The 26,037-nt window shown below is 43.2% G+C and overlaps 5 protein-coding genes across 12 annotated transcripts in view; 2 read left to right on the top strand and 3 right to left on the bottom strand.

Annotated features, from left to right (window-relative positions):
- The window catches only part of PBRM1 (polybromo 1), a 130,662-nt gene extending 130,100 nt beyond the window's left edge, over positions 1–562 (bottom strand). The window contains exon 1 of the mRNA XM_080823009.1: positions 389–562. The gene's annotated coding sequence lies outside the window, so the exon portion shown is untranslated. The remainder of the gene's footprint in view (positions 1–388) is intronic.
- On the top strand, positions 554–12,809 carry GNL3 (G protein nucleolar 3). 4 transcript variants are annotated; one of them, XM_080823023.1, is made up of 16 exons: positions 554–766; positions 1,919–1,977; positions 2,340–2,477; positions 2,594–2,707; positions 2,926–3,009; positions 3,959–4,091; positions 4,885–4,997; positions 5,241–5,364; positions 5,752–5,839; positions 6,337–6,511; positions 6,643–6,785; positions 6,868–7,004; positions 7,091–7,260; positions 7,542–7,608; positions 7,702–7,797; positions 12,351–12,809. In XM_080823023.1, exons 1-15 carry the CDS (start codon positions 754–756, stop codon positions 7,782–7,784), a joined length of 1,641 nt encoding a protein of 546 aa, XP_080679149.1. In that variant the 5' UTR covers positions 554–753; the 3' UTR covers positions 7,785–7,797; positions 12,351–12,809. The 4 variants fall into 4 exon arrangements, with proteins under 4 accessions (XP_080679149.1, XP_080679148.1, XP_080679150.1 ...); XM_080823022.1 differs by lacking the exon at positions 12,351–12,809 and having other exon boundaries at positions 7,702–8,034; XM_080823024.1 differs by lacking the exon at positions 12,351–12,809 and having other exon boundaries at positions 5,250–5,364; positions 7,702–7,966.
- On the bottom strand, positions 8,026–19,168 carry GLT8D1 (glycosyltransferase 8 domain containing 1). Of its 4 annotated transcripts, none has more exons than XM_080823054.1 (10): positions 18,940–19,168; positions 14,786–14,839; positions 14,604–14,702; positions 12,194–12,407; positions 10,572–10,689; positions 9,956–10,040; positions 9,488–9,600; positions 8,947–9,113; positions 8,719–8,831; positions 8,026–8,546 (listed from the first exon to the last, which is right to left on the bottom strand). In XM_080823054.1, exons 2-10 carry the CDS (start codon positions 14,799–14,801, stop codon positions 8,356–8,358), a joined length of 1,116 nt encoding a protein of 371 aa, XP_080679180.1. In that variant the 5' UTR covers positions 14,802–14,839; positions 18,940–19,168; the 3' UTR covers positions 8,026–8,355. The 4 variants fall into 4 exon arrangements, with proteins under 4 accessions (XP_080679180.1, XP_080679179.1, XP_080679181.1 ...); XM_080823053.1 differs by having other exon boundaries at positions 16,357–18,943; XM_080823055.1 differs by lacking the exons at positions 12,194–12,407; positions 14,786–14,839; positions 18,940–19,168 and having other exon boundaries at positions 10,654–10,689; positions 14,604–14,674.
- Positions 19,169–19,216: 48 nt separating this feature from the next.
- On the top strand, positions 19,217–21,205 carry SPCS1 (signal peptidase complex subunit 1). The gene is made up of 4 exons (XM_080812206.1): positions 19,217–19,636; positions 19,965–20,024; positions 20,108–20,194; positions 20,702–21,205. The coding sequence occupies exons 1-4, from the start codon at positions 19,421–19,423 to the stop codon at positions 20,825–20,827; spliced, it is 489 nt and encodes a 162-aa protein (XP_080668332.1). The 5' UTR covers positions 19,217–19,420; the 3' UTR covers positions 20,828–21,205.
- Positions 21,206–24,662: 3,457 nt separating this feature from the next.
- The window catches only part of NEK4 (NIMA related kinase 4), a 34,782-nt gene continuing 33,407 nt past the window's right edge, over positions 24,663–26,037 (bottom strand). For both annotated transcript variants that reach the window (XM_080812187.1, XM_080812188.1), the window contains exon 15: positions 24,663–25,586. In XM_080812187.1, coding sequence (XP_080668313.1) covers positions 25,494–25,586 — 93 coding nt within the window. In that variant the 3' untranslated portion in view covers positions 24,663–25,493. The remainder of the gene's footprint in view (positions 25,587–26,037) is intronic.

Genomic DNA, 26,037 nt, shown 5'->3' with positions numbered 1-26,037 from the left:
AACCGTCAAGAAACAACAAAATAAAGAAGGCCCTGACCTGCGGAAGAAATGAAAGACTTCCCGGACCTGTCACTGGTTCGGGACTAAGGGAAACGTTGACAGCTTTGAAGCTGCCCGCGACGAGTGCTCGGCCAGCAGCAGGGGCGGGAAAGAGGGAGCGGGGAGTTTCCGGGCCGTAGCGCGCCTTTGTCCCGGCCGGCAGGTGCGGCAGGCTGCCTGGCCGTCCCGACGCCCGCCGCCGTGCCCCGCCCCGCGCGCCCGGCCCGACCGGCGCGTCCCCACGGCCGGGGCGGGGCCTCCGCCGCTGCTCCCGCCCGCCCGGGCCCACACAAAGGCCCGGCAGCCGGCCGAGAAGGAGCGGCCCCGCCCGCCCCGGGTCCGGCCTTACCCAGCCGCTCCGCCGCCTGCAGCCCCGGCCGCGGTCACCGACCGCCGCGCCCCGCCCCGTGGCCGCCACGGCTGCTGCTATTGCTCCTCCGGCTGCGGCCGCTGCCGTCGCTCCAGCACCCGCCGCCCTCACCGCCCTCACCCCTCCCGGTGCCGCCGCAAAACCAGTCCCGCGGCCGCCAAGCGAACCCGGCTCCGTACGACACTGCGTGCGCGCGCACGCGAGCGGGCGGCGGCGCTCTTTACGGCTGTAGCGTCAGTGCGTGGCGCTCGAGCTCGGCCGCAATTTACACGTGGCTGTGGGCGACGGTGGTTTTTGCTGCTGCCTCTACAGTCACTGCCGGTACTGCCCTTGTCGCTACCAGAATGAAGCGACCGAGTGAGTGGGGTCGGGGAGCGGGTGTGCAGGGGCCTCTGTCTCTGATGATCAACGAACCACCGGGGCGTTCTTCTGTGGAATGGGGGAGCCTGCGGGTAGGCCGTCGTGCTGGTCCCCAGTAGAAGCGAGGGCCGGAAGGCCCCACGCTGACCGCCGGCCTGTTTTACGAAAGGTAGACAAAAGTGAGGATCACTGGGGCGACTGGGTTGTTTAGTCTGTTAAGCGTGTTCCTTTGGCTCGGGTCATGATCTGGAGTCCTGTGATCCAGCCCTGCGTGGACTCCCTGCTCAGCGCGGAGTCTGCTTCTCCCTCTGCCCCTTACCTTCCGCCTCTTCTTGTTCTCTGTCAAATAAATAAAGAGACAAAGGGAGTCTTTGACGAAGACAGACAGAGTACAAGCTGGGAGAGGGAGAAGCAGGCTCCGCGGTGAGCAAGGAGCCCAGCATCCTGGAGTCATGACCTGAGCCGAAGGCGGACGCTTAACCGACTGAGCCACCCAGGCGCCCAGATAAATAAAACCCTTAAAGAAAAAAAAAAGTGAAGATGAGGCATGGGTCTCCTGCCTAAACAGTGTCTGAGCCAGTTGCGGCCCAGGATTTTCCTCTCTTGGGCCATGTTCAGTCTGGTACTAGCCAGGTCTGAGAGGTGTCTCTGAAATCCACTGTTTGGTCCTAACTTGTGATTCATGGCGTGTGCTAGGGGTACCCGGGTGGCTAGTGGGTTAAGCCTCTGCCTTCGGCTCAGGTTATGATCTCAGGGTCCTGGGATCGAGCCCTACATTGGGCTCTCTGCTCCGCAGGGAGCCTGCTTTCCCCTTTCTCTCTGTCAGATAAATAAATAATTTATCTTAAAAAAAAAAAGTGCCTGCCCTTTGGGGTCACATGCTCCTGAGTGTGATTTTAGTCTACTGTGGGAAGAGGGGGAGTAAGGAAGCTGGGCTCTGCCAGATATACTGAGTCAAATAGTCAGAGGTTTTAGAATGGCCTATATTTATTATCCACCACATATGATTCTTAAATTAGGTTTGAGAGTTGATTAATTGCTAAATAGGAAAAGTGATATGACGACCCCCTGCCCCCTGCCCCAGCACAGTCACTAAAAACTAAAACGGATCACTTGTGTCTAATCGTTTTGTGATGGGTTTCTTTGTAGAGTTAAAGAAAGCAAGTAAACGCATGACCTGCCATAAGCGGTATAAAATCCAAAAAAAGGTAAGTGTTGTGCTTGGAAGAGCTACATTAAATATAATGCTAAACTCATTTCTGTCCCACCTCTTCTCCACTAGGAGGTTTGGGTTAATAGGATTTCACCTCATGAAATTGAAGTTAAATAGACTCTACGTGGGCACAGTCTTAGACATCAGGAGTATAGCTGTGGGAAAGTGCAGTAATTTGGTGATAAGTCTGTAAACTGATCAGCATGTTAATGTCTGCAAAGAGTCTCCTGATGACGTGTTTTTGCTGATTTATACATAAGTACGTATGTTCTTTGGGTTGTTACAGTTTAACTTTTCTAGGTTATCTTATAGGTATAACCACGTTTAGCCAGATACTGATAAGAATTTTTATAATAGGTTCGAGAGCACCATCGAAAATTGAGGAAGGAGGCTAAAAAACGGGGTCGCAAAAAGCCTAGAAAAGACCCAGGAGTTCCAAACAGTGCTCCCTTTAAAGAGGCTCTTCTTCGGGAAGCTGAGCTAAGGAAACAACGAGTAAGATATGTTAATTCAAACTTTGACCAAGTGGTGTGTGGATATGTGTAGTTTTTCAAAATAAAATAACACCAGGTTGCTTGGGCTCACCCATTTCTCTTACGGCTTGGACACAGCTTGAAGAACTAAAACACCAGCAGAAACTGGACAGGCAGAAGGAACAGGAAAAGAAAAGAAAACTTGAAACTAACCCTGGTGTTAAGCCTTCTAACTTGGAACCTGTGAAAGAGGTATGATTAAGTGTCTTTGTGAATGAGAGTTGTCACGCAGAAGTAAAAACACATATCTATGGCAGGGGCGGCTGTGCCTCTTGAACAGAATGACCGTTCCAACTCTTACTAATAGAAATACCACCTGCAGTGCCCCTAATTAGTCATGGAAGATAGAGAATAAGATTGTACCTGAAGTGCTAATTTTGTGTACTTTTCCCCTTGTCTTTATCTTGCAGGAATTTGGGCAGGGCAAAGCTAAGGACAAACCCAAGTCGGGCAAACAAAATCCAAAGAAGTTGTATTGTCAGGAACTTAAAAAGGTATTTTCGTCTAGGTTAGTGTCTAAAAATGGTAGTGAGGTTAAGAAGACTAGAGTCGTTCTTTTTCTGACACCAGCCCTGTAAATGTGGAAGTGGAGTTCACTTGAGCTAGATGAATCCTTCAGCAAGTTGACTTACCCTGTTTTGTTTTTGTAAAGATTGAGAGGGAGAATGAGGAGGCAAGCAAGGGACAAAGGGAGGAGAGGCAGGTTCCCCACTGAGTAGGGAGCCCTAGTAGTAGGGCGCATCAGGGGCTCAATCCCAAGACCCTGAGATCATGACCTGAGCCAAAGGCAGATGTTTAACTGACCGAGCCACTCAGGCACCTGAGTTCTTCTGTTTTATAGTTTGTTTGTTTGTTTATTGTGGTTTATTCTGAATAGGGCCTTTTTTGTTTAGCTAAAGGAAACATTCTGAAGGTTCAGAATTTTTGCACAGGAACAGTTCCCTATAAGCATGATTTACAGAAATGTTACTTTGTGTTAAAGTAACATGTTGATAGTGTGGTTTTTAAAATAGAGGAAAATACGTCCCAGCAAGCAGTGTGGAAAAAATACTCTTTTGAAACCTAAGTGAAGGAAGTCAGGGGTTAGAACTCCCATTCCCAATACCCATTTTCCCAAGTTTACTTCCTTCTGACTAGACCATGACTGCTGCTCAGCAGCTCCTGGCAGGCCAGTGGGGCCTGTCAAACTATATAATTCAGTATTAGAGGGTTATATTTCCACTTTTGAAATCCACTTTCATGGGAGACCAGAGGCTGCCAAACAAACCTGTATTTTACTTTGCTGTGAGAAAGGATGAACATGCTAACATTCTTCATACCAAAGTGAAAATGTAAGACCCAACTCTGAGCTCACCCTGTTGCAAAGTGGAAGATGCCTGTATAGTTGTATGGAGGGTGTTGCCAGAGCAAGGGATCCTCCTCTGATAGTTTCTGCCTTGCCAGGTGATTGAAGCCTCAGATGTTGTGCTGGAGGTATTGGATGCCAGAGATCCTCTTGGTTGCAGGTGTCCCCAGGTAGAAGAGGCCATTATCCAGGGTGGACAGAAGAAGCTGGTACTTGTATTAAATAAATCAGGTGAGCAAAAGGGGATGCCTTTTATGTACCAGTGCACTAGTGAGGTATGAGGAAAACATGTGACCAGTCTTACTTTCACTGAAGACTGATAAGATCCAACTCTGACCTCAATAAAGCCAGTGCATATGGTTTTGTTGCTAATAAAGACGGGGCTGGGCAATAGGATGGAGGTATTTTCTATAAGTGATAATAGGTTTCTACTGGTTTTGTGTTGTTTTTTGGCCATTCAGTACTTACCATCTTGTCTTATTTAAGAGTCTGAGTTTCTCTACTTAGCTTACTGTGCAATGTACTGGACATAGGAAGTGATTGTAGTTTGCCTTATTCCCCACATCTGTGTAATGCCCGTATATGACGATATGAAGTGCACTTAGGAAGTACTGGTTTGAGCATCAGGGCCAGGAAAACCCAGAATAGAGACTCATGAAGCAGAAAGTAAGAATGCCATCCATAGTTATTGTTGGTCACTCTTGGGTAATTACCTGAGAGTAAATTCTGGAAACATAGTTCTAGAGTTAAGTTAGTAGTGTCATAATCTATAGGTTGACTTAATTCTGAAGGGTGAGCGATGCAGAAAGGAATTGAAGAAATACTGAGGTGTAGATACTGAACTCGGTTAAGATAAGGACAGCATGGTAGGGAGTTTACCCTCTACCCATCTTCCACTTAAATCCTTCTGAAAAAACTGTGAAGAGACAAACAAGAGTAAAATCCAAAGTTTATCAGATAGTGCGTATTCACGTCAATAGAATGACCAAATTGGAGTGTGTGTTTTATTCCTAATCCCTATTAGATTTGGTACCAAAGGAGAATTTGGAGAACTGGCTAAATTATTTGAAGAAGGAGTTACCAACTGTGGTGTTCAGAGCCTCAACAAATCTGAAGGACAAGGGCAAGATAGTGAAGGTACTCTTTTCGGTCTGTGGTGGGAAGTATGGTTCTTTCAGATTTTGGATGGCTGAAATATGATGAGTATACAAAATCTTGATTAAAAAATGAGAACTCATAAGATCCAACTCTGATTTCATCCAGAAATAATCTGAAAGATAATAGTGTGGTGATTTTAATAGCTGGGCTCTGGAGCCAGATTGCTTGGGTTTTAACTGGTGGGTTATTAGAAGTAGTTAAATTAATTACATGGAATTTTAGCATTTGAAGGTCAGGAAGAGAGCGCCATTCAAAAGCGAAGTCTGTGTTGGAAAAGATGGTCTTTGGAAGCTTCTCAGAGGTTTTCAGGAAGCTTATGGCAAAGCCATTCAGGTCGGAGTAATTGGTGAGTTTCAGTTCTTATCTCTTACTTGCCAAGGTTTTACTCATGTTAACAGTGTATTGGGTTGGTGCTCAATAAAGGCCTCGTTCAAACATTAGCTTCTTGCCCACTTCACCGTACACAAAAATTTTAATTGCTGTGTATTTCAGTGCTGTGCACTGTAGGAGTTGGGCTTCTGAAAGCTGGTTTATTTGAATTAATCATCTTTTCCTGCTCTGATTACTTGTGCAAGAAATGAAGATGCTAAGATTGGTCTTAGTGTTTAAGTGAAGACACTCAGATCCAACTCTGATCTTGCTGCAAACATCAGGCAAACTCAAAATAAGGCAATGGAAATTTTATAATTACCGATACATAATCCCTCTCGTCCTGTGGATTTCCCATTTGTAGGTTTCCCAAACGTGGGGAAAAGCAGCATCATCAATAGCTTAAAACAAGAACGGATATGTAATGTTGGTGTATCCATGGGGCTTACAAGGTAAAGTGAGTTCTTCCAGAATTGTGGTATTTCATTATGGATGAGTAAACATTATTTTGTTTTGGATTGCTCAAGGAAGACCATTTTCTATTTTTTCTTTAGAGGTGTCAGTGAAAGGAGCTAGACTTAGGGAAGAACTGATAGCGTGGAATAGCTCCCATCTAGTTTGAAAGACAAGCAAGTAAATTGAGAGAAGGGGAAACTGCCTCAGAAGAGGGGATGCTTGAACCCAACTCTGAACTGAAGTCAGCTAGGTGGAGGGGAATTTTTCATGGCAGAGCAGAAAGCGTGTTAGGTCAGTATGTAAGCTGTACCATGTGTTTGTCTCCGGTAGGGGAGGAGCACTGTTAGAGTTTCCGATAAACATGAAGCAGATGATGAGGAACCGGATCTGACAGACTGTGCTGAGTTTGTTCAATCCAACCCTGAGCTTCGTGTTGTCTCTCATCCTCCAGAGAAACCAGTGCTCCCATCAGTTACCATCCCTCTTGTTCCAGGTGCATGCAGGTTGTCAGCCTGGACAAACAAATCACCGTCCTAGACAGCCCAAGTTTCATCGTGTCTCCACTTAACTCTGCCAGCGCGCTTGCTCTGCGAAGTCCAGCAAGTATTGAAGTGGTGAAACCGGTGGAGGCTGCTAGCGCCATCTTGTCCCAGGCTGATGCTCGACAGGTAGAAGAACCCCGCCTTCCGTTGAGCTGTCTTCTTTTTCATCATAAGCATTTTAAGTAGAGGATTTTCAAGATTTTTTTTTACACTCTATCTGATGAATGACATTTTCAGTTTTTCTTCTTTTTTTAAAGGTGGTACTGAAATTTACTGTTCCAGATTTTAAGAATGCTCTGGAATTTTTTACATCGCTTGCTCAGAGAAGAGGACTGCACCGAAAAGGCGGAAGCCCAAATTTAGAAGGTGCTGCCAAACTCATGTGGTCAGAGTGGACAGGGTAAGACTTCTTTCTTTTGGCATTTTGAGGATCACATGGAATGAAGTAACTGATTTTTGACAAATCTTTTATTTAATACCAGTGCCTCCTTAGCTTACTATTGCCATCCCCCTACATCCTGGACTCCTTCTCCACATATTAATGAGGGCATTGCGACCAACATGAAACAGGGCCTTAATCTGGAAGAACTGGAAAAGAACAATACACACAGCGTACATAGTAAGTTTTGTGTTTACAGTCTTCACTGGCTGACAGGCCAATAAAAGGTCTCCTCTATTTACCTGAGCACTGTGTTCCTTCCCTAGCTATCAGGGGCCCTCGTTTAGCCAGTAGCATCCTTTTCCAGTCTTCGGGTCTGACAAATGGAATAATTGAGGAAAAGGACATACCCGAAGAACTGCCAAAACAGAAAGAGAAGCAGCAGCAGGAGGAGGGGGAGGACTGCAGTGACCAGGAAAGTGTTGAAGAAGCTGGTGTAAGTATGTTGCCTGAGTTGCTTAAACTAAAGGAAGTTTTCTAGCATTATAATGTCTAACAAATGGGAAGGGGCTGAAGGGAGAAATTAAACAGTATGTAACAGATTACCAAAAGAAAAAAAAAATCCTTAAGATTTAGGTGTTTAAGGCTTGCAATCATTAGTCTCAATTTTGTGCATCCATTATGTGTACCTTCCGGGTCTTTTTCCAGATATGCAATTCCTTGGATTAATGGCAGACAAGGGTTACTAATCTCGTACTATTTCTCTCTGTCCCACAGGAAAAGAGCTCAGACGTGTGTGGGGCAGAAGAGGCCTGGGAGGCACTGCCTGAAGAGTCTCAAGCAGGTAGGGCAACTTGGGTGGAGGGATTTACTAACAAAGCAGCATGGTATCAAATTGCCTATTTTCTTAAAATCTCTTTTTTTTCCTCCAATATAGATGAGTCAGCACTATCTTACATCTCAGATAAAATGACTGAAGAGGAAGACGATGCTTACGACTTCAGTACAGACTACGTATGAGTCCTTTCATAAGGTGGCTTAACATTTTGAACAGACTGCTAAGCTGTTACATTGTGTGTGATGGACCAGTTTCTTTTACAGTATGATGTAAACTGTAAATTTTGTAAATATGTATCATACATTTTTAAAAATATGGCAATTAAAAAAGTGTCTAAGTTCTATAAGAAGAGAACTCCCCTCTTATACTGTGAGTGAATAGAAGCATAGTTAATTATCTGGAAGCAAAAAATCAAGATACCTATTGAAAAATGTAGGTTTCACTTTATTAACAGCTCAGACCACAGGTTAAGGTTACAGAATTAAAACCAAGCAGCAGTGTTGAATTAGCTGTACCATCCCTGTCAGTCCATTCACCTCTGGTCATTCAGCATGGTAGTAAGCAAACACTTGGTAAGGCAGATGGGAGACATTTATTGTCTGTTAGCCAGGGTAGTCTGTCCTCTTTACCCAGCTGAAATGTCCCTTTTTCCATGGGTTGCCACAGATTGGCTTGGAAGCCTTGCAACTGTTCCTTCCCACACATACTGTCTTCCAGGATTTCCTGAGAAATGCTTATAGCATAAATTACGTTTTATTTTATATTTGAGATCTCCATATGTCTTCGGATCAGGCTGAATTTGCCTGTTGGGTCTGGAATATACCATTTTTCCCAGACATCAGAATAGGAAGCAGTTCTTCCCCACGGCTTAAAGTGACCATTCCAATGGAGTAACTTGGCAGCCTTTACAAACTGGGGTGAATATCGTTTTCCAGCACTGGAACCTTACATTGAGAGAAAAAGAGCCAAATGAGTGTACTAGTATTAGTCAGAAATAAGAATGCTACATCAAACTGGAGGAAACTTAAAGGAAACTAGATATATCCCATCCCTGAGAATAGTCCTTCAATTAATTCCTTATTAGCTTAGGCCTTTTGGTGAATTTTTTCGACTTACCAAGGTGGCGGACGTTCCACATGGGGTCGATGGTAGAGTGCTGTTGATAAAATACAATCAGCAGAGGAGGTGTGGTGGTGCTGCCAGCCAGCGTTCTGCTGTACAGCCCCTCTCTTGGGAGAGAGAAAACAAATGGAAGGTGTTAGTGGACAATCCCGACAAATTAGTCTTAAGACTCCCCCAGAGTTGAAATAAGGGTCTTCACAGGGTGGTCAGCTATATACTTACTCTACATTGAGTTTCATCCATTTTTCCAGCTGGTTAGTTATATTCTGTTTTTTCCATTCTGTCAGGTTTGCAACAAAAACTCCAGGATTAAATGAGCAGGTGCTGGCTTTCATGGAAAGTTTACGAATTCTTTCCTTTTTATAGTCAAGATAGCCGATGTAATTGTACTAAAACACAGATGGGATATATAGTATGTTTACTGCTTCAAACAGAATATATAACCAATAGTAAAGAAAAAAACCTGCTTATTTAACTACGTGGATTATCAGCAGAGGGTTCCATGTAAAGGAAATAAAGTTGACATCTCAGATTCCAAGTTAGAGTAGGAACCTAGAATAAACATACTAAGCCAGATATTCAAGGAGAATTAGGTTGTCATGTTTGCTGACCAAGCCATAGGAAAGCAACCTTGAGTTCTGGGATGAACTGAGGAATGTAAAACAGCAAAAAAGAAAGCTCCCTGATTTTGCCGCTTTCCCCCCATTACCCTGCGTTATAGAGCATGGAAGTGTCTGAACAAGATACCCAATAATTAACTCACTTGGTTCCCTGCTCCACGGATGACAACTTTGGTAGAGGCTGAGTCGCAATCTTCTGAAAATGCAGCTGCATGTCCTGGCTTCAGTGGTGTATTATAAAGGGCAAGAATATCCCCTGAAATAGACAAAATTTAAGATTTACACTTCTTTGTTAAGATTTACGCTTTAAGTTGCCTCAAGATACCCATTCCTCGGGGCGCCTGGGTGGCTCAGTGGGTTGAGCCTATGCCTTCAGCTCAGGTCATGATCTCAGGGTCTTGGGATCGAGCCTGCTTCCCCCCTTCTCTGTCTCTGACTGCCTCTCTGCCTACTTGTGTTCTTTGTCAAATAAATAAATACAATCTTCAGAAAAAAAAAAGATGCCCACTCCTCCCAATTAGGATGACCTTTTAGAGGATACCATAAATAAAACAACCACAGCCGCCCACACTCTGGACAAGAAAAGCACCGATGGTGACAATCTTTGGTACCTTGCACAATTACATCATCATCCATATAAATGGCCTTCTTTGCACTGGGAACCAGAATTGGCAAGTAGAACCTTGCAAAGGTTAACTGGGAAATAAAAAGGAAAGAGGCATTGGCATAAGATTCGTCAGTGGCTATGCGTTTATTAGAAATTCCAGAATGCTGCTCGTGGGCATGCAGGAGACAGCGGAAAGGCTCAAGAACCACCCCACCTGGGCCCCCCAGGGAGCTACTTGCAGTGCACCCAGTTACTCAGGCATTCCAGTCCTTTTCTAATACAGCTGACCCTTGAATAATGCAGGGTTTAGGGATAACGGCCCCCTGGACAGTCAAAAATCCACATAAAACATCACTCCCCCAAAACTTGATAACACTATGGACTAGAAATCTTACCTAGAATATAAACAATTAACATATTTTGTGTTACATGAATTATATACTGCATTGCAATGATGTAAGCTAGAAAAAATGTTAAAATCAGAGAAAACATTTACAGTACTGTACCAAAAAAATCCATATTGAAAAAATCTGCATGTAAGTGGACTCCTGTAGTTCAAACCTGTGTTGTTCTAGAGTCAACCAAACTCCCAAGTACAAACAAGGATGCAAAGAACTCACTGGTTTTACGGATTCCCCCTGGTCAGGCTCCTCCTTTACTTTCCCTTCCAAAAGTTTAGTGTCAAAAGTCACAATTTTGTACCTGATGCTTTTCAAGGTACTGCTGCCGAGCCAGGACCTGAGGAAAACACCAAATTTCAGTTTTATATAACCATGTCCCCACAGCCTTCTCTGTGCCTTCCAAGGGTACAATGTAAGAGGAACCCTGGTGACCAGATAGGTGTCTTACAGCCCCCTCACCTATGCAAACCTTGGTTTCTTCACCAGCAGTGAGGGTATACCCACCCACGTCCCTGCCTGAACCAAGATTCTGTGGTGATGGATAGTGCTCCCACCAGGCTCACACTTGCGATCATTAAACTCTGGAGTTGAGAACATCCCTTTACCACATGTGATCCAACTCTTGTCTCTCCACATACATGAAGAAAAGTCAGAATATGGTGGTAGTGAAAGCTAATTATCAATAAAGTGGGAATCACCCCATTATTGACTCATTAATTCACTGTAATAACTAATTCTTCCGAGTCTAAGGTATTGTCTCTATGAAAAGTCTATATTCTCTAAGGTAGGTACTGCACATTCTTTCTGTAGCTATTCTAATGTAGTATTTGTTTTTACATTTTTAGATGGTTTTGGAGTTTTTAAAACATGGGGGGGGGGGAAGTCATCACAATTTTCTCGACTAAACATGAACCATGTAGAAAGCCACAAGGACAGGAATGTGTCAGAACTTTGGCATCTGGGGCACCTGAGTAGCTCAGTTGTTAAGCAGCTGCCTTCAGCTGAGGTCATGATCCCAGGGTCCTGGGATTGATCTCCACATCTGGCTCCCCACTGAGTGGGGAGCCTGCTCCTCCCTCTCTCTCTGCCTGCCACTCTACCTACCTGTGCTTTCTGTCAAATAAAATCTCAAAAAGAAAAAAGAACTTTGACAACTGTTAACCTGTTATACAAGATGTTTCTTTGACTAAATTTCATAAATCCGAATTCAGAGCATTTTTAGGTGAATTTTTGTTAATCAGCTTAGGATTCTATAATTAATTACAGAAATTATAGTAAGGAATATTTACTGAATGATTGTTATTAGTGTTTTTTATATATTTTCTCATTAAGTTGGGTATTTTCACCCCACACTTAAAGATGGTGAAATGGGCTCCAAGGGGTTAAATACATGTTCCCCAATCACTCTGGGCCAGGATCCAGATTCTGTGTCCGCTCACTTCACCAAACCACCTTGCCATTGCTCCCCTGCCCCATCCCACTCTAGACTTACTCAGGGTATGTCCATGAAATAAGGAAATTGTAACAGGATGTAAATTAACATATTGCATCTTTCACCAAGAAACTCATTACCAAATGGTATCAGCCTGAGTCAACAATGTGTATATGGCACAGCTGATAAACATCTTGGCACAAATTCCTTGTATTGTTTCTCCTACAATGAGGAAATGTTTATGATACAATCACATGGAAAAACATGTCATATGTGCAGTTCTGATGTGGTATAATCCCAGCTGTATAGAAAAAGTATATACATATAGAAAAAAAAGCTTCCTGGATTGGCAGCTGGCCTGTCCTAGAGCATCCTCTAGAAGCAGAATCATCAGGCAAGCAGAGCTCACCGGAGATGGTCTGCTGTACCATTGAGTGTAACAAGGTAGAACATCACATTGGAGCGAGTGTTGTGCTGAATGCTGTTTATAGCTGCAATGGCCCCCCCGAGCCTATCTTCAGATGCAGCAATGACCACAGGAATCTCCTCTTGTCTCCCGTCTACAGCTTGTCGGGGAACATTTGGGACAAAGTCTATGGGCTGAAACCCCACAATTCCTGAATCTGCAAAGAACACACACAAGGAAGGTATTGTGATAAAAACAGTCTCATGAGATTTTGAATAGAGAGCCCAAGACATGAAAAGAGGTAAGGTGAGGATTATACTTACCTCATTCTCCCCTCATTGCAATGTAAGGCATATGGCCCAGAAACTTTTCCTATGTGTAACAAGGCTTTTGGAAAAGCAGAAGCATTAAAAAAAAAAATTGGTGGACTGAATTCTGATAAACTACTGGTGGGAACACAACAGAATCTTCCTAGAATGTATTTTAGCAATTTGTATCAAGAACCTTAAATGGGGGGTGCCTGGCTGCCTCCGTCAGGAAAACTGTGCTGATGGTCATGAGTTCTAGCTCCACATCAGGGGCTAAGATTACTTGTATAAATAAATGAACCTCAAACAGGTACATGGCCTCTGAGCCAGTAATTCCCCTTGTCCTCTCTCAAGGATAAAATCTGAGAAGTTAATCGGAAGTCACAAGTTTGTGTATAATTGTGAAAACCTAGAAACAGACTAGATAGTTGTTTTTCAAACTATGAATTATGTCCCATAAATAGGCATGAAATCAGTTTAGTGTGTCACAATCAAAATTTGAGTAGGAAAACAGTTCCTGAATTGGAACAGAATTAGGAACGTATCAGACTGCATCACACACAGCAACAGTACTGTTTCATAAGGGTTCTTTTTTGCCTTTTGTAATATACATTCATTTACATTCACTGAACACCTAATATATGGAAGGCAGTACCTAGGCACTGGGGTTGTAGCCATGAATAAAACAGACAAATCTCCCCCATCATAAAAGGCAGACAATAAGCAAGTACACATGATACACTTGTGTGCTCTATGTAACACGTTTTTGTGAGGGTGCCATCAGAAAAAGTCTGAGTCATTATACCAAGACTTTTTCCTGTGGAGACAAACTACATGGCATTAAAATTATATATAAGGAGTATCTAGGGATGCCTGGGTGGTTCAGTCGGTTAAGCCACTGCCTTCAGCTCAGGTCATGATCCCAGGGTCCTGGGATCGAGTCCCACATCGGGCTCTCTGCTTAGCAAGGAGCCTGCTTCTCTCTCTGCCTCTGCCTGCCTCTCTGCCTACTTGTGCACGCGCTCTTGCGCTCTCTCTCTGACAAATAAATAAATAAAATCTTTAAAAAAGGGGGGGGTACCTACCACCATGGTGACTCGCTTCAGATACAATCACATGGAAAACCTGTCACGTGCAGTTTATAGAGTGCATAATCTCATAATAGAAAAAATATATACACAGGAAGAAAAACCCAGGAAGGTACTATGCCAAACTTTTAAGGACAGTTCTCTCTAGGTAATGAATCATGTATTCAATGAAAATTTACTGAGCACCTCCTGTGTACCCACAATCATCTATATGCACGTGAGATAAAGGAGCGAACAAATTATTCTCATGGAGCCTGACTGTTTTCATTTTTATAAATGTTCCCACCAGAACATACATCCCTTTATGTACACATAATATGTATATATGTAAATATACCGTGTTACAAAACATGCTATCCGAGCATTCAGTGAAGGTCGGGGAAAGCTATCAGTCTTTTTCTTGCTGTGGTCAACTATGGTGTGCGGCAACCCCAAAGTTATTTTTGACAAACATCCTGAAGCCTCAAACATCCCTCAGTACCAAAGCAGGAGCAGTGTGAACAACTAATTTAAAAGAACTGACAACAGAATTATACAATAAAGTGGTTTTTAAATCAGTTGGTAGGCTTGAGGGTTTTGTGCTTAGTCCCAGTGACACTCTTCCACAGGTTAAAGGAAAGTAACAGATGAAGGAAAATGACCACACTGACACTAGTAAACAGGGCAGGCATCAAAGAGGAGCGTCACTCACCTGTCCCCACCTCTGAAGCCCCCTGTGACATGCCGCAGTGTGAACAGACAGCAGTCCACGGAGGCTCCCCTAAGGCCTCTGATGTAGTGAAAAGGATCTACCCTTATCAAACCCGTAACAAACCTCCACACAACAGGGAGAAGGGGTAGAGGCGAGGCTGCAGGAGCACGATGAGTACCTCCACTACCTTTCCCAGAGCCTAACAGCTTCTGTAATGACAAGAAAACTTTCTTTTCCTTTAGCCTAGTGACGTAACTTGGGATGCCGGGATACAGGGAACTCTGGGCCCTCAACAGATGCCACAGCACTAGTAAGAGCTCCCATACCTGAAGCCTCGTTCCTTAGCAAACTGCTCAGGCCGAGGAAATTATGATGCAAAACCAGTAAGAAGAGAGCAACAGCCAGGACCAGGATGATGATGTTTACTGGAACACAGGAAAAGCCTGCATTACATCTCTTTACCTTTTGAGCAGCTATAAAAACAACGGAATTGGTACAAAGAGCATACCTTTACGGAATGACATCTTTCTCTTCTGTCTTACATAAATATTATTTTTTAACCCTACAAGACAAAAACAAGCCCCCAAAGTCAGCAGGTACATGAGAATTACCATCAAAATGCCTCAACACTTTTATTCAGGTAGAAACATACAGTATTTTCTGCCAGAAACTCATTTTGAATTAACAGTTTCCAAGAACCCAAATTGAGATCTGAATTTTATATAGTAGTCATGATAACAAAATACTTGCAAATAACTTGGGAGAAACAGATAGCCTTGTACATTAAATGTCAGCAGATGAAAACCAAAATAAATTCTACCAAGAGGAATACCTGGGTGTCTAACCACGATGAAAATGTTTTCCAAATGAATTTCTACTCAAAATTCCTAGTTAAATAAGAGATGGACTGAGTTATCTATGATCAAATAACCTGAGGTCAGCCTCAAAGGTACAAAATGTCCTTGTTCTGAGTTGTATCCCACTCAGTTTTAATTGGAATTAAAGAGAAAAACATTTTTCAAATTCATTTAAAACTATAACAGAGAGAGGCGCCTGGGTGGCTCAGTCAATTAAGCATCTGCCTTCAGCCCAGGTCATGATCCCGGGACCCTGGGATGGAGCCCTTCATCGGGCACCCTGCTTGGTGGGAAGCCTGCTTCTCCCCCTTTCTCTGCCTGCTGCTCCCCCAGCTTGTGCCCTGTCAAATAAATTAATAAAATCTTAAAATAATAATAGGGGCACCTGGCTGTCTCAGTCAGTAGAGCATGGGACTCTTGATCTAGGGTCTGTGAGTTTGAGCCCCACAGTGGATGTAGAGATCACTTAAAAAATAAACAAAAAAGTAAAATGTAAAATAATCACAATCATAATTCAATGGAAATGAAAATATGTGTATAACTAAATTAAACGATCAGATTTCTACAACATCTCTGGATAATGTTTCCTTAAAAGATTTTATGCATCCAGGATACTATGATCTTACCCCTAAGACCTATACCCTTTTCTACTTCATTCTCCCCCATGGAAGTACCTAACATTTACATAAGGCTATTAACTTCAAAAAGCACTTTGAATTACATATTTCTTTTTTTTTAAAGATTTTATTTATTTATTTGTCAGAGAGAGAGAGAGAGAGAGAGTGAGCACAGGCAGACAGAGTGGCAGAGGGAGAAGCAGGCTCCCTGCGGAGCAAGGAGCCCGATGTGGGACTCGATCCCAGGACACTGGGATCATGACCCGAGCCAAAGACAGCTGCTCAACCAACTGAGCCACCCAGGCGTCCCGAATTACATATTTCTAAAATCAAAGTTAAGTCTGAATTAATTTCACTATAGAAGTATGTGCCTATCAGACACTTGATTTCTCAAGGCCTTTGAAAAAAAGAAATATATTGAAGGATTGTTTTAAAAACTGGGGATTATCAATCACACTACAAATTTGGGAGAAAATAATTCATACTCCCAAGGAACAATCAAAAATACACATACACTCTTTCCCTCTCTCATTTCTTTCGAGAGCACTATATATAAAGTACATTATACCAATGAACTTCTCTAAAGGACACACATCATTATATACCCTGAGCAGTGCGCCTCTATCACACGGTGAGCTGAGCCTTTCCTCCAGAAACTGGCTGACGAGGAGCTGCTTGGACAAAACTGTAGCATCTGCTGCTTGGAGCCAATTTCCACCAAGACTGGAAAAAACCACCTCACTTGAATAAATGTCATTTATTTAATGGTACAAGAGACAGTGTTTTAGCTCAACAATGTCAAGTAACTGTTAATTAACAGATATATGTGGACTGAGAGATGTATGTATCTATGCTATTCCAGTTAGCTAGACACAAAAAACCCACAATCCTAGCAGGTACTTGATGTACTTAAGGAGATCAGCAGGGCAGAAACCACTTGCCTCGAAAACTCTTCTACAGTTATCTATATGCAAAATGCCAATTATTATGAGCACGTCTGATCCGCACTTCCTTTCCTGGTGCAATTCTTTGTAGTGAAAGTCACTGACACGGTTAGAAAGATTTCTCAAAACTTCACACACGGACCCTGGGATGTGTAACAGTGGCTGTATTTTTCTAAGAGGACACAGCTGTGAACAACGTGATCAGCCATATTCAATTTTTCCCTATAGAAATTCTTTTTTTGTTGTTGTTTAGAAATTATAAATAAAACCTCCACATTCCCAAATCACTCACAAAACATCCACACATGCATACAGCCAGGACAGGCATATCCAGAAATACGGGCGAAGAAACCTTAAGGAGAAAGAACACCATTTTTTTAAATTGGCTAGTCCCCCCATTAGTCCCCACATTCTCGGCAGCTGTGCATACGTTTCCACTTTCCCTCTTGTTAATATGTAGCCCTATGAGAGACCATTCCAGGGATGCTCTGTAACTTAACCTCTGTTTCCTTGGTGCAGCTTCAGCAAACACTCCCTCTCTGCTGGATCAGACCCATCAGCATATCATGCTCTTCTATCTTCCCGTTAATTAAAAAAAAAAAGCAAAAGACACCATTCCCCACACGCCAGTTGATCCACAGAGCCATTTCTCTGCTCCCTTCACTCTGAAAGCTTGGAAAAATTTCATCTCTCGCTCCTCTCTCTCTCCTCCTCTCCAGCCAGACTTCTATCCCTAGGGTTCCATTCAAACTGATCTCGTTGAGGTCACCAAAGACCAAGGCCATCTTTCTGTCGTCTTATCCATCCCTCAGAGGCCATCAGTAAAGTTCACCACAGCCCCTCAATTATGAAATTATCTCGTTTGCTTTTTTATTTCTGTGTTCCCAGACTAGAAGGTGAGCTCTATGAGAACAGAAACCGCAATGAAAGCGTTTACTGATGGAGCCTCACCATCTAAAAACCATGACTGGTATTCGGCATGTGGTATTTGTTGAACAGTCTTGTAACTAGGAGCAATGGTGGTTCTCAGCACAAAGGGAACACCACCTTTGATAAGTCATGAAAATACATTTCAATATAAGGACCAGCATGGATTCCAACAAAAGAGCTCTCTCAAATGGAACCTGGCAGGTAATTTCCTTTTCCCATCGTATCTTATAGCTCCAACACCGTAAAGCCTTTACAGCAAATGCCACACTGTGAAGTGCGTTTAAAAAGGGATAACACAGGGTGACTGGCTGGCTTCAATTTCAGAAGCCAGTGATTATCTCCAGGTTGTGAGGTCAAGGCCTATGTTAGGTGTAGACACTGCTTAAATAAATAAAACTTTAAGAGGCGGAGAAGGGATAGATCTATTTCTACATACAACAGAAAGTCTATTAAGTCTCTGTCAGGCTAAAAGATCTGGAAGGGCACTAAGGATATATTCACTTTCTCCTACCTCTTATCTGGCTAGCTGCTACTTGGCTTTCAGGACTCACAGGAGACTCTCCCAAACCCCACATTCGGCTGCATGTGCTCTGAGCTCCCACATCCCCCAGGCCTCCCTATCCCAGAATAAATCCTGCTGTCACTTATTCCTGGGGTGATGCCGTTGTCTCCCCTGACACACTCTGAGCTCTAGGAAGGCTAGGGCCTGGTGTGGTCATAGCAGTATCCTAGGCCCACTGCGTGGCCCAGAAAAAGGCACCGTGAATGTGCCGAATGTGTGGATGAGGGCGGCAGTCCCGGGAGTGCTGAGAATCCCACCGTCGGTGACCCCGATACGCAACACAGCAGAGAGGCCAGAGGCCCGGGTTTCCCAGGGCGGTTTCTCTCCGAAACGTAGGCACCCCATCTCGCTCATAGAGACAGGGAGAGCCTAAGTTTGGGCGATAAACACCAGCCCTGAGAGAGAGGCAGAGCGAATCCTTGATGGGTCTCTACTGGGAGGGCCTGAGGTAGCCGGCGAGCACGCCGCACCGCCAACTTAGAGACTCTCCGGGTGGGAGTATCTCTCCATTCTCATGCAGGGAAGGCCGAGGGCGGGTCCCCTTTTCAAGGGGATACCCTTTCCCTAGAGGATGTGGTCCGAGGTAGTCCCCTCTAAATTCTAGTGGAGTCATTAGGGCCCCCCTACGCTTAGGGACGACGGGGGCGGTGAGACGCTCCGGAAGCTCCCCCCAGGCCCAGAGACACCCCACCCCGCTCTGTTAGGGTGCAGCCCAGCCGTTCTCTTCGGACGCTCCCCGCGGCCGCCCTTACCTGCAGCCGGAGGAGGAGGAGCCACCGTGCGCGCCGCGGCCCGCCCCGCCAGCTCAGCGCCCGCGCCGCAGGCCCGGGGGCCCAGTTCGCCGCCGGGCCGCCGTCCTCCCCGCACTCGCGACTGAGCCCACCCGCCCTCTAGCTCTGCGGCCGCCGCGCACTCCGCCCACCCGCAACCGGCCCGCAGCTCCGACCGCGGGAGCGTGGCGCCGAACAGGCGCCGCCGGGCAGCCCCGCCGCTGGGGTCCTCGCCGGGAAAGGCCGGTCGCCATGGAGACAGGGGGCGCGCCGGCAGCCGTTGTGCCGAGGTGGTGCCGGGGAGAGCAGTTTGTTGGGCTGGGGCAGCGGCTCCGGGCACCCGACAGCACTGACGGCGAACCTTTCCCGGGCGCGCGATGCCTCCTCTCGGCCGTCACCACCTCAGCCCTCGAGGATAGGGCGCCGGGCTACCGCGGGCTCCGAAAGCGCAGGTGGCCTGGCGATGGCGCGGGGCGGGGCCTCGGGCCGTTCGGGTCTGTGGGAAACATCCGCTTCCGGGGCCGCGGCCATCCCACTGCTCGGCTCCGCGGGCCCCCGGAGCTGCCTGTGGTATCGGATACCGGCGCGTGCGGTCCCCGAGTCCCGGCTGCCCTCGCCCGGCTGCCAGCCTTCTCAGCCAGTCATGTTGGAGCATCTGAGCTCGCTGCCCACACAAATGGTGAGGGCTCGGCCCCAAGACCCCCGCACGCAGCTCCGCCACCCTTGGAGCACCGACCCTGTGCGGCACGGTTGGCTGCCTTGCCGTCTCTTTCCTGAATTGTGCTTCCCGGGTCCCCATCTCTCTACCTCCGGGAGAAGCTCCCTGCCCGTGCTCTGCTAGGATGCTTCCGTTTCCCCCAGGAAACCCAGAATTTCATTCCTTGCCCAGTTTTGGGGGAGGCCCCTGATGTTGGGGTTGCCCGGTGCCAAAGCTGGGAGGCCAGGCCAGGAACCGTGCCTCTTTCCGTGGTGGAACCAATTCCTGCTTTGCTCTTCTTCACCCCTAGGATTACAAGGGCCAGAAGCTAGCCGAACAGATGTTTCAGGGAATTATTCTTTTTTCTGCAGTAAGTATTGCTTTTGCATAGTATCCTTTTTCTCCCTCTCCCTAACCAGCTTGATTGCAATTAATACACTTCGTTTGTTTCAGATAGTTGGATTTATCTACGGGTACGTGGCTGAACAGTTCGGGTGGACTGTCTATATAGTTATGGCCGGATTTGCTTTTTCGTGTTTGGTAAGAAGTTTGTGGGTGTTTGGATGTTAGTGGCGTGTGAACTGTTCTGCATTTGGTTACCCGGTTTGGTTGGACCTAGTAGTGGGAACCGGCACCAACGTTCTGAAACCTACTTTTGCCATCAGTGTTTCACCTTGGTGTTACTGGAAAAGTAGAATGCCAAAAAGTGTGAGATAAAGCTGCATATAATAGGACACAGCTCATTTCTATTGGCAGCTGCTCCAATTAGTAATCTTAAAGTCAGAGCTAGCAGGAATTCCCTATAGTCTTCACAATGCTCCAGCCTCACCTTTTACCTCTTAAAGCCTTATGTGTAAATGTTGAGAGTTGTACCCAATTCTTAAAATTACGTTGTCTGGGCAGAGGTACCTCGTTTTCATTGGAATGTCCGTTTTGCTGCTGTTTTTACCCCTTGCATAGGAGGTATTTGGGGACCAGGCATTATACCTAGTGCTCTTTCAAACTTTTAATGCTTAATATTGATGGATTTTCTCTGTTCTGGCTCAGTTGACACTTCCTCCATGGCCCATTTACCGCCGGCACCCCCTCAAGTGGTTACCTGTTCAAGACTCAGGCTCAGAAGACAAGAAACCAGGGGAAAGGAAAATTAAGAGGCATGCTAAAAATAATTAATTAGGTTTTTCATGATTTAGATTTACTCTTGCACCTGCTTTTTTTTGGCTTGAGAGGAGCTCAGTTTTCATACTCAAAACATGAGCTAAAACCCACTGCTGCTCTTTCAGCACAGCTGCGTGTAGATTTTGTTCTCCTTATATTTCACTTCCAGCTCAGCTGGCTTTTGATTTATAAATACTTCAGACCTCCTGTTCATAATATTCATCTGAAATGAGAACAGAAAACACAAGTATGCAAAGTTTCTTTCAGGTCTACCAAAATGATGAATAAATGCCTCTTAAATGAAAGTACAATTTAACTGTCAAAGTTTTATAATTCACTATGAGTGGTTAAATTGTTTTAATGTTTGCAATTAAAACTCAGTGCAAGTCTGTGTCTAAAGAGTCTTTTGTTCATTGCTCTGTAAGCAAACCTATGAGTAAAAGCCAAAGTTAGAAGTTTGTGGTTCTCAGAGCATCATTTCTATTTCCTGTAGCTGAAAGTTCCTAAAAGATGTCTTTCTTGACAGTAAGCACCTATGAAAAATTTTAATGTAAATTTGTGGGAAGGTAATATTTGGGTACCACTAAAATAAGACTTTTGTTAAGCAGAAAAAATTCAATCCATGCTTTACTTGAGGTGGACCAAAGTAGAAACCTATTCTTTTTAAATTTTCCAGAGGGCTGAAGAGGAAAACGTTCTTAAGGTTTTGTGTGTGGGAAGGGAATGGGAGGCTTTTTATAGATAATAATCTATTTCTCCATAGGAGTAAAGAGGACTTAATAAAATATAAGTTTAAAAAACAAGAGCAAAGACCTTAATGTATGGCAAAAGTCAGGAAGTTTAAAAAATATATAAGAAAAGTTAAGACAGCAGAAATAAGACCGAGCATATTATTAAGAGCAATAAATGTGATTAAAAAGGAACTGCTGGGGGCGCCTGGGTGGCTCAGTGGGTTAAAGCCTCTCTCTTTGGCTCAGGTCATGATCCCAGGGTCCTGGGATCGAGCCCTGCATCGGGCTCTCTGCTCAGCGGGGAGCCTGCTTCCCCCTCTCTCTCTGCCTGCCTCTCTGCCTACTTGTAACCTCTCTCTCTCTCTGTGTCAAATAAATAAAAAAAAATATATATCTTAAAAAAAAAAAAAAAAGGAACTGCTGGGGGGCCTGGGTGGCTCAGTGGGTTAAAGCCTCTGCCTTTGGCTCAGGTCATGATCCCAGGGTCCTGGGATTGAGCCCCACATCAGGCTCTCTGCTCAGCACAGCCTGCTTCCCTTTCTCTCTCTCTGCCTGCCTCTCTGCCAACTTGTGATCTCTGTCAAATAAATAAATAAGTTCTTTAAAAAAAAAAAAGGAACTGCTAAAAAGCGTTAAACATCAAATTACCTTATGTTTTCATGATGACACCCAAAGGTTGAAAACAGGAACAAGGATATATGAGGCAGATGCAGGCAGAAAGGAGAGGTAATAGTGAGAAAGTCAGATACTTAACATCAGAAGGCATTAAATGGGGAAAAAGAACACTTCATAGCTGTGAAGATGTCACTGTTAAGAATCATTAGGTACTGGGACGCCTGGGTGGTTCAGTGGGTTAAGCCTCTGCCTTCGGCTCAGGTCATGATCTCAGGGTCCTAGGATCAAGTCCTGAATCAGGCTCTCTGCTTGGCAGGGAGCCTGCTTCCTCCTCTCTCTCTCTTTGCCTGCCTCTCTGCCTACTTGTGATTTTTCTCTGTCAAATAAATAAAATCTTAAAAAAAATCATTAGGTATTAAATATGATGTGAAATCTTATAAAGAAAGAACGTTACATACATAAGAGTTGGGCAAAGCTACACTCTTGGTAGAACAACACTACCTTTCAGATTTTGGTAGATCAAGTGGACCGGTGATCAAAAGGAAGACTTCTGCACTTGTTCTCTATACTTAAAACATGTTCCCTCAGATATACATGACTTGTTCTTTCCTTTCATTCAGGTCTCTATTCAAATATGTCTATAAGGAAGCATCTCCTGACCTATCAAAACAAAGTGGTATGAAAAAAAAAAGTGGTATGCCTCATTATTCTATATGCACTAATATACCCCACATTATATATTTTTTCCTTGGCCCCACCCAGAATGTAAGCTTCAGGGAAACAGGGATCTCATTATGCTCTTTGCTGTTTGTGTAGTACCTATAAGAGTTTGTGACACTTTGTAGGTGCTCAGTAAATACTTAACTGAGTGAATGATTCAGAGCTGCCCTATCCAATAGGGTGCCATTAGTCCTACGTGTCTATTTAAATTAAAACTAAAAGATTGAGCTCCTCAAACTAGACACATTTTGAGAGCTTAAAAGCCATATATGACCATTGGCTACCTTATCACGATGCAGATATAGAACATTTGCATCATTACAATACTCTCTTGGTCAGGTCTTATATATAGATTTGAATAATATATAAAGGCAAGTGATTCTGTCTGTGCATAACAAAATTCACCTGTATTAAATGCCCATAGGGCCGTTACAATAATGGATCATCTACTGAGTGACAGGGAAAACAATTCCAAGAAATTAAAGTTGGGCAGATCATATTCAGTAACAACACTGCAATGTAGTTGGACAAGGAGATAACATTTTCTTGGCTTGCAAAATACAGGTATCCCCTGCTTTCTGAAAGCTCGTTTCATGCCACTTCACTTTTACAAAAGTCTTACATTTCTATAGTGATGGCTTTTTTCATAAAAGTGAAAGTCCTCTTCAAATTTCTTTCAGTTAACAAAAACAGGTACTACTGTAGGTCTTTCGTAAAAGCGAAGTGGCATGTCATGAACTTTCAGAAAATGGGGGATACTCTTTGCTTTTCACTGTTTCAGTTTACCAAAGGTTTCATAGGAATGCTCTACTTTTAGATAGCCAGGGAACGTTTGTATATGGAAATTAAGGAACACTACTTTTTTTCTTTTTCTTTACGATTTATTTATTTGTTAGCACACATAAGAATGGGGAGCGGCAGGCAGAGGGAGAAGCAGGCTCCCATTGAGCAAGGAGCCCGATGCGGGACTCTATCCGGGACCCCGGGATCATAACCTGAACCAAAGGCAGATGGTTAACTGACTGAGCTACCAAGGCATCCCTAAGGAACACTTCTTAAAGAGAAAATCAAAACAAGAATTACTATTTAAAAATTAATGTCAAAATAATATCAAGGTCTGAAATGTGGCCAAAAGTATATAGAGAAGAAAATGCATGCTGTTAAAGGTGTTTTATAATTATATAAGATTAAAAATGATTAAGCACTCAAGACAGAAAAACCACAGAATACCCAAAGATATTGGGATGAAAACTGAATGAATGTTTAAGCAAAAGAAAAATATACAGAATGGGAATAACAACATATGGGGGGAGAATTTTTAAATTCTAAGAAAATAATATGTACATTATGGCAACAAGTGAGAAAACTTAAGTAAAACTGATGTCTCTCCAGAAAGATGTATATTCATAAAACATTCAGGGAAGTTCAGGGAAGATCCAGTTTGCCAAAGATTTACCTCCAAAATGGGACTAAGACTAGGTGGCTTTACCGTTGAGTTCTAACAAACCTCAAAGTCAAGCTAAGAGGTCTCAGAAACCAGACCATGAGCACTGTGAGAGCGGGGAGTATTGTGTTTTACTCACCACTATATCTACAGCTCCTGGCATACAGTAAAACTAAATGTTGTTTAGTGACTGGAAAGGGAACATTTCATTAGAGTACTTTATGTGTAATTTTCAAAAAAGGTCAGGTAACATTTTTAATTATAAAAAGTGAAAACATTTCTGGAGCAGTATTCATTTTTAAAGACCCTTGAATATAGAAGTGAAAATTTACTTATCAAGACTTTTATAAAAACAATTTATTTCCCACATGGGAATTGCCCCTTATTAAACAACTAATAAAATATGTGATATATAGTCGTACATTTAAAGACAACAAATAATTTGATGTACAAGAAGACAAAACTTAAGGAGATAAATATGTCCAACATAACCAAAAGGAGCTGGACCTCACTTACAAATTGCTTAATTGGAAAGGGAATTAGTGTTTTAGCAAATGTTTTTGCCAATGAAAATATTACTCTTAAAAAAAGACCAGTATACAAAAACATTGATTGACAAAGCCAAAATATTTCTTAGTTTCAATTCTTATATACCGTAAATGAAGTTCATATTAAATGAAAATAAAAGGCTAAACATCCATCAATATATAAAAAAGGAATTCCGTTGCTCAAATAGTAGATACAACTTTATATTCATATTCAAAATCTACTCCCAGAATCATGAATTGACTTAAAAAAAATAATTTATCAACTACTACCTGAAGTTATTAACAATGACCATAAGTATCACTATGACATATTATTTACTTCTATGCATTTATCACAATAGTACAATACAAAACTTCCAATCTAATTTTATGGCCCTGTAATCAAGCTAATTAGTACCTTAAAAAAATAAAGTTCTAAATATAAAGTTGGTGGTTTAAGGCTCAGTAAACAGTAACCAGACATCTTATAATAGATTTTCCTCATCAAGAGAGTAAAATAGCCAAAGGTTTTCTCTTTCTTTGTGACATTGCTTCAAAGACAATGGCCTCCAGCCATTATTACAGGTTTCTGTTTAAGCCAAAAACCTTTAAAAATAGGTCTTTAATTCTGGCAGATTAAATTCTCAAAAATTCACATTGTCTTCAAAAAATTTCAACTGGCGAGCTTTCACACTGTAAGTTGTGTATTTTTCACCCATGTGCTCCTGCAAACGTACCTATTTGGGAAACATAAAAAAGAAAATCAGTATGTAGTAGAAGAAAACATTTGTAATCTTAGAAGAACAGCTTTAAAAAAAAAGGGGGGGTGAGCTTTTCTAAGTATGACCCCAGAGGTAGAAATCAAGGGGAAAATACTATAATTTCTTAAAAAATTTTAAGCTTCAAATTATCAAAAACTACAGTCATAAGAAATTAAGAGCAAACAATACACTGGGGAAAATTTGTAACATACATCCCTCCAAATTAGTATCATTAATACAAAGAGCTCTTAGTAAAACACAATATTAGAATAATAGAATTGATAAAACAACAAATCCCACAGATAATTAATTCAGCAAAGGCATTCACAAAAATACAAACAACAGAAATTTCAATCTAATAATCAAAAAATATACTATGTGATACTCAATATATGCCTGGAACTAAAATAACACCTGATAATGTGTT

Source organism: Martes martes (genome assembly GCF_963455335.1).
Source record: "Martes martes genome assembly, chromosome: 1".
NCBI classification, from domain to species: domain Eukaryota; kingdom Metazoa; phylum Chordata; class Mammalia; order Carnivora; family Mustelidae; genus Martes; species Martes martes.
This window is presented reverse-complemented; position numbering and strand designations above follow the sequence as displayed.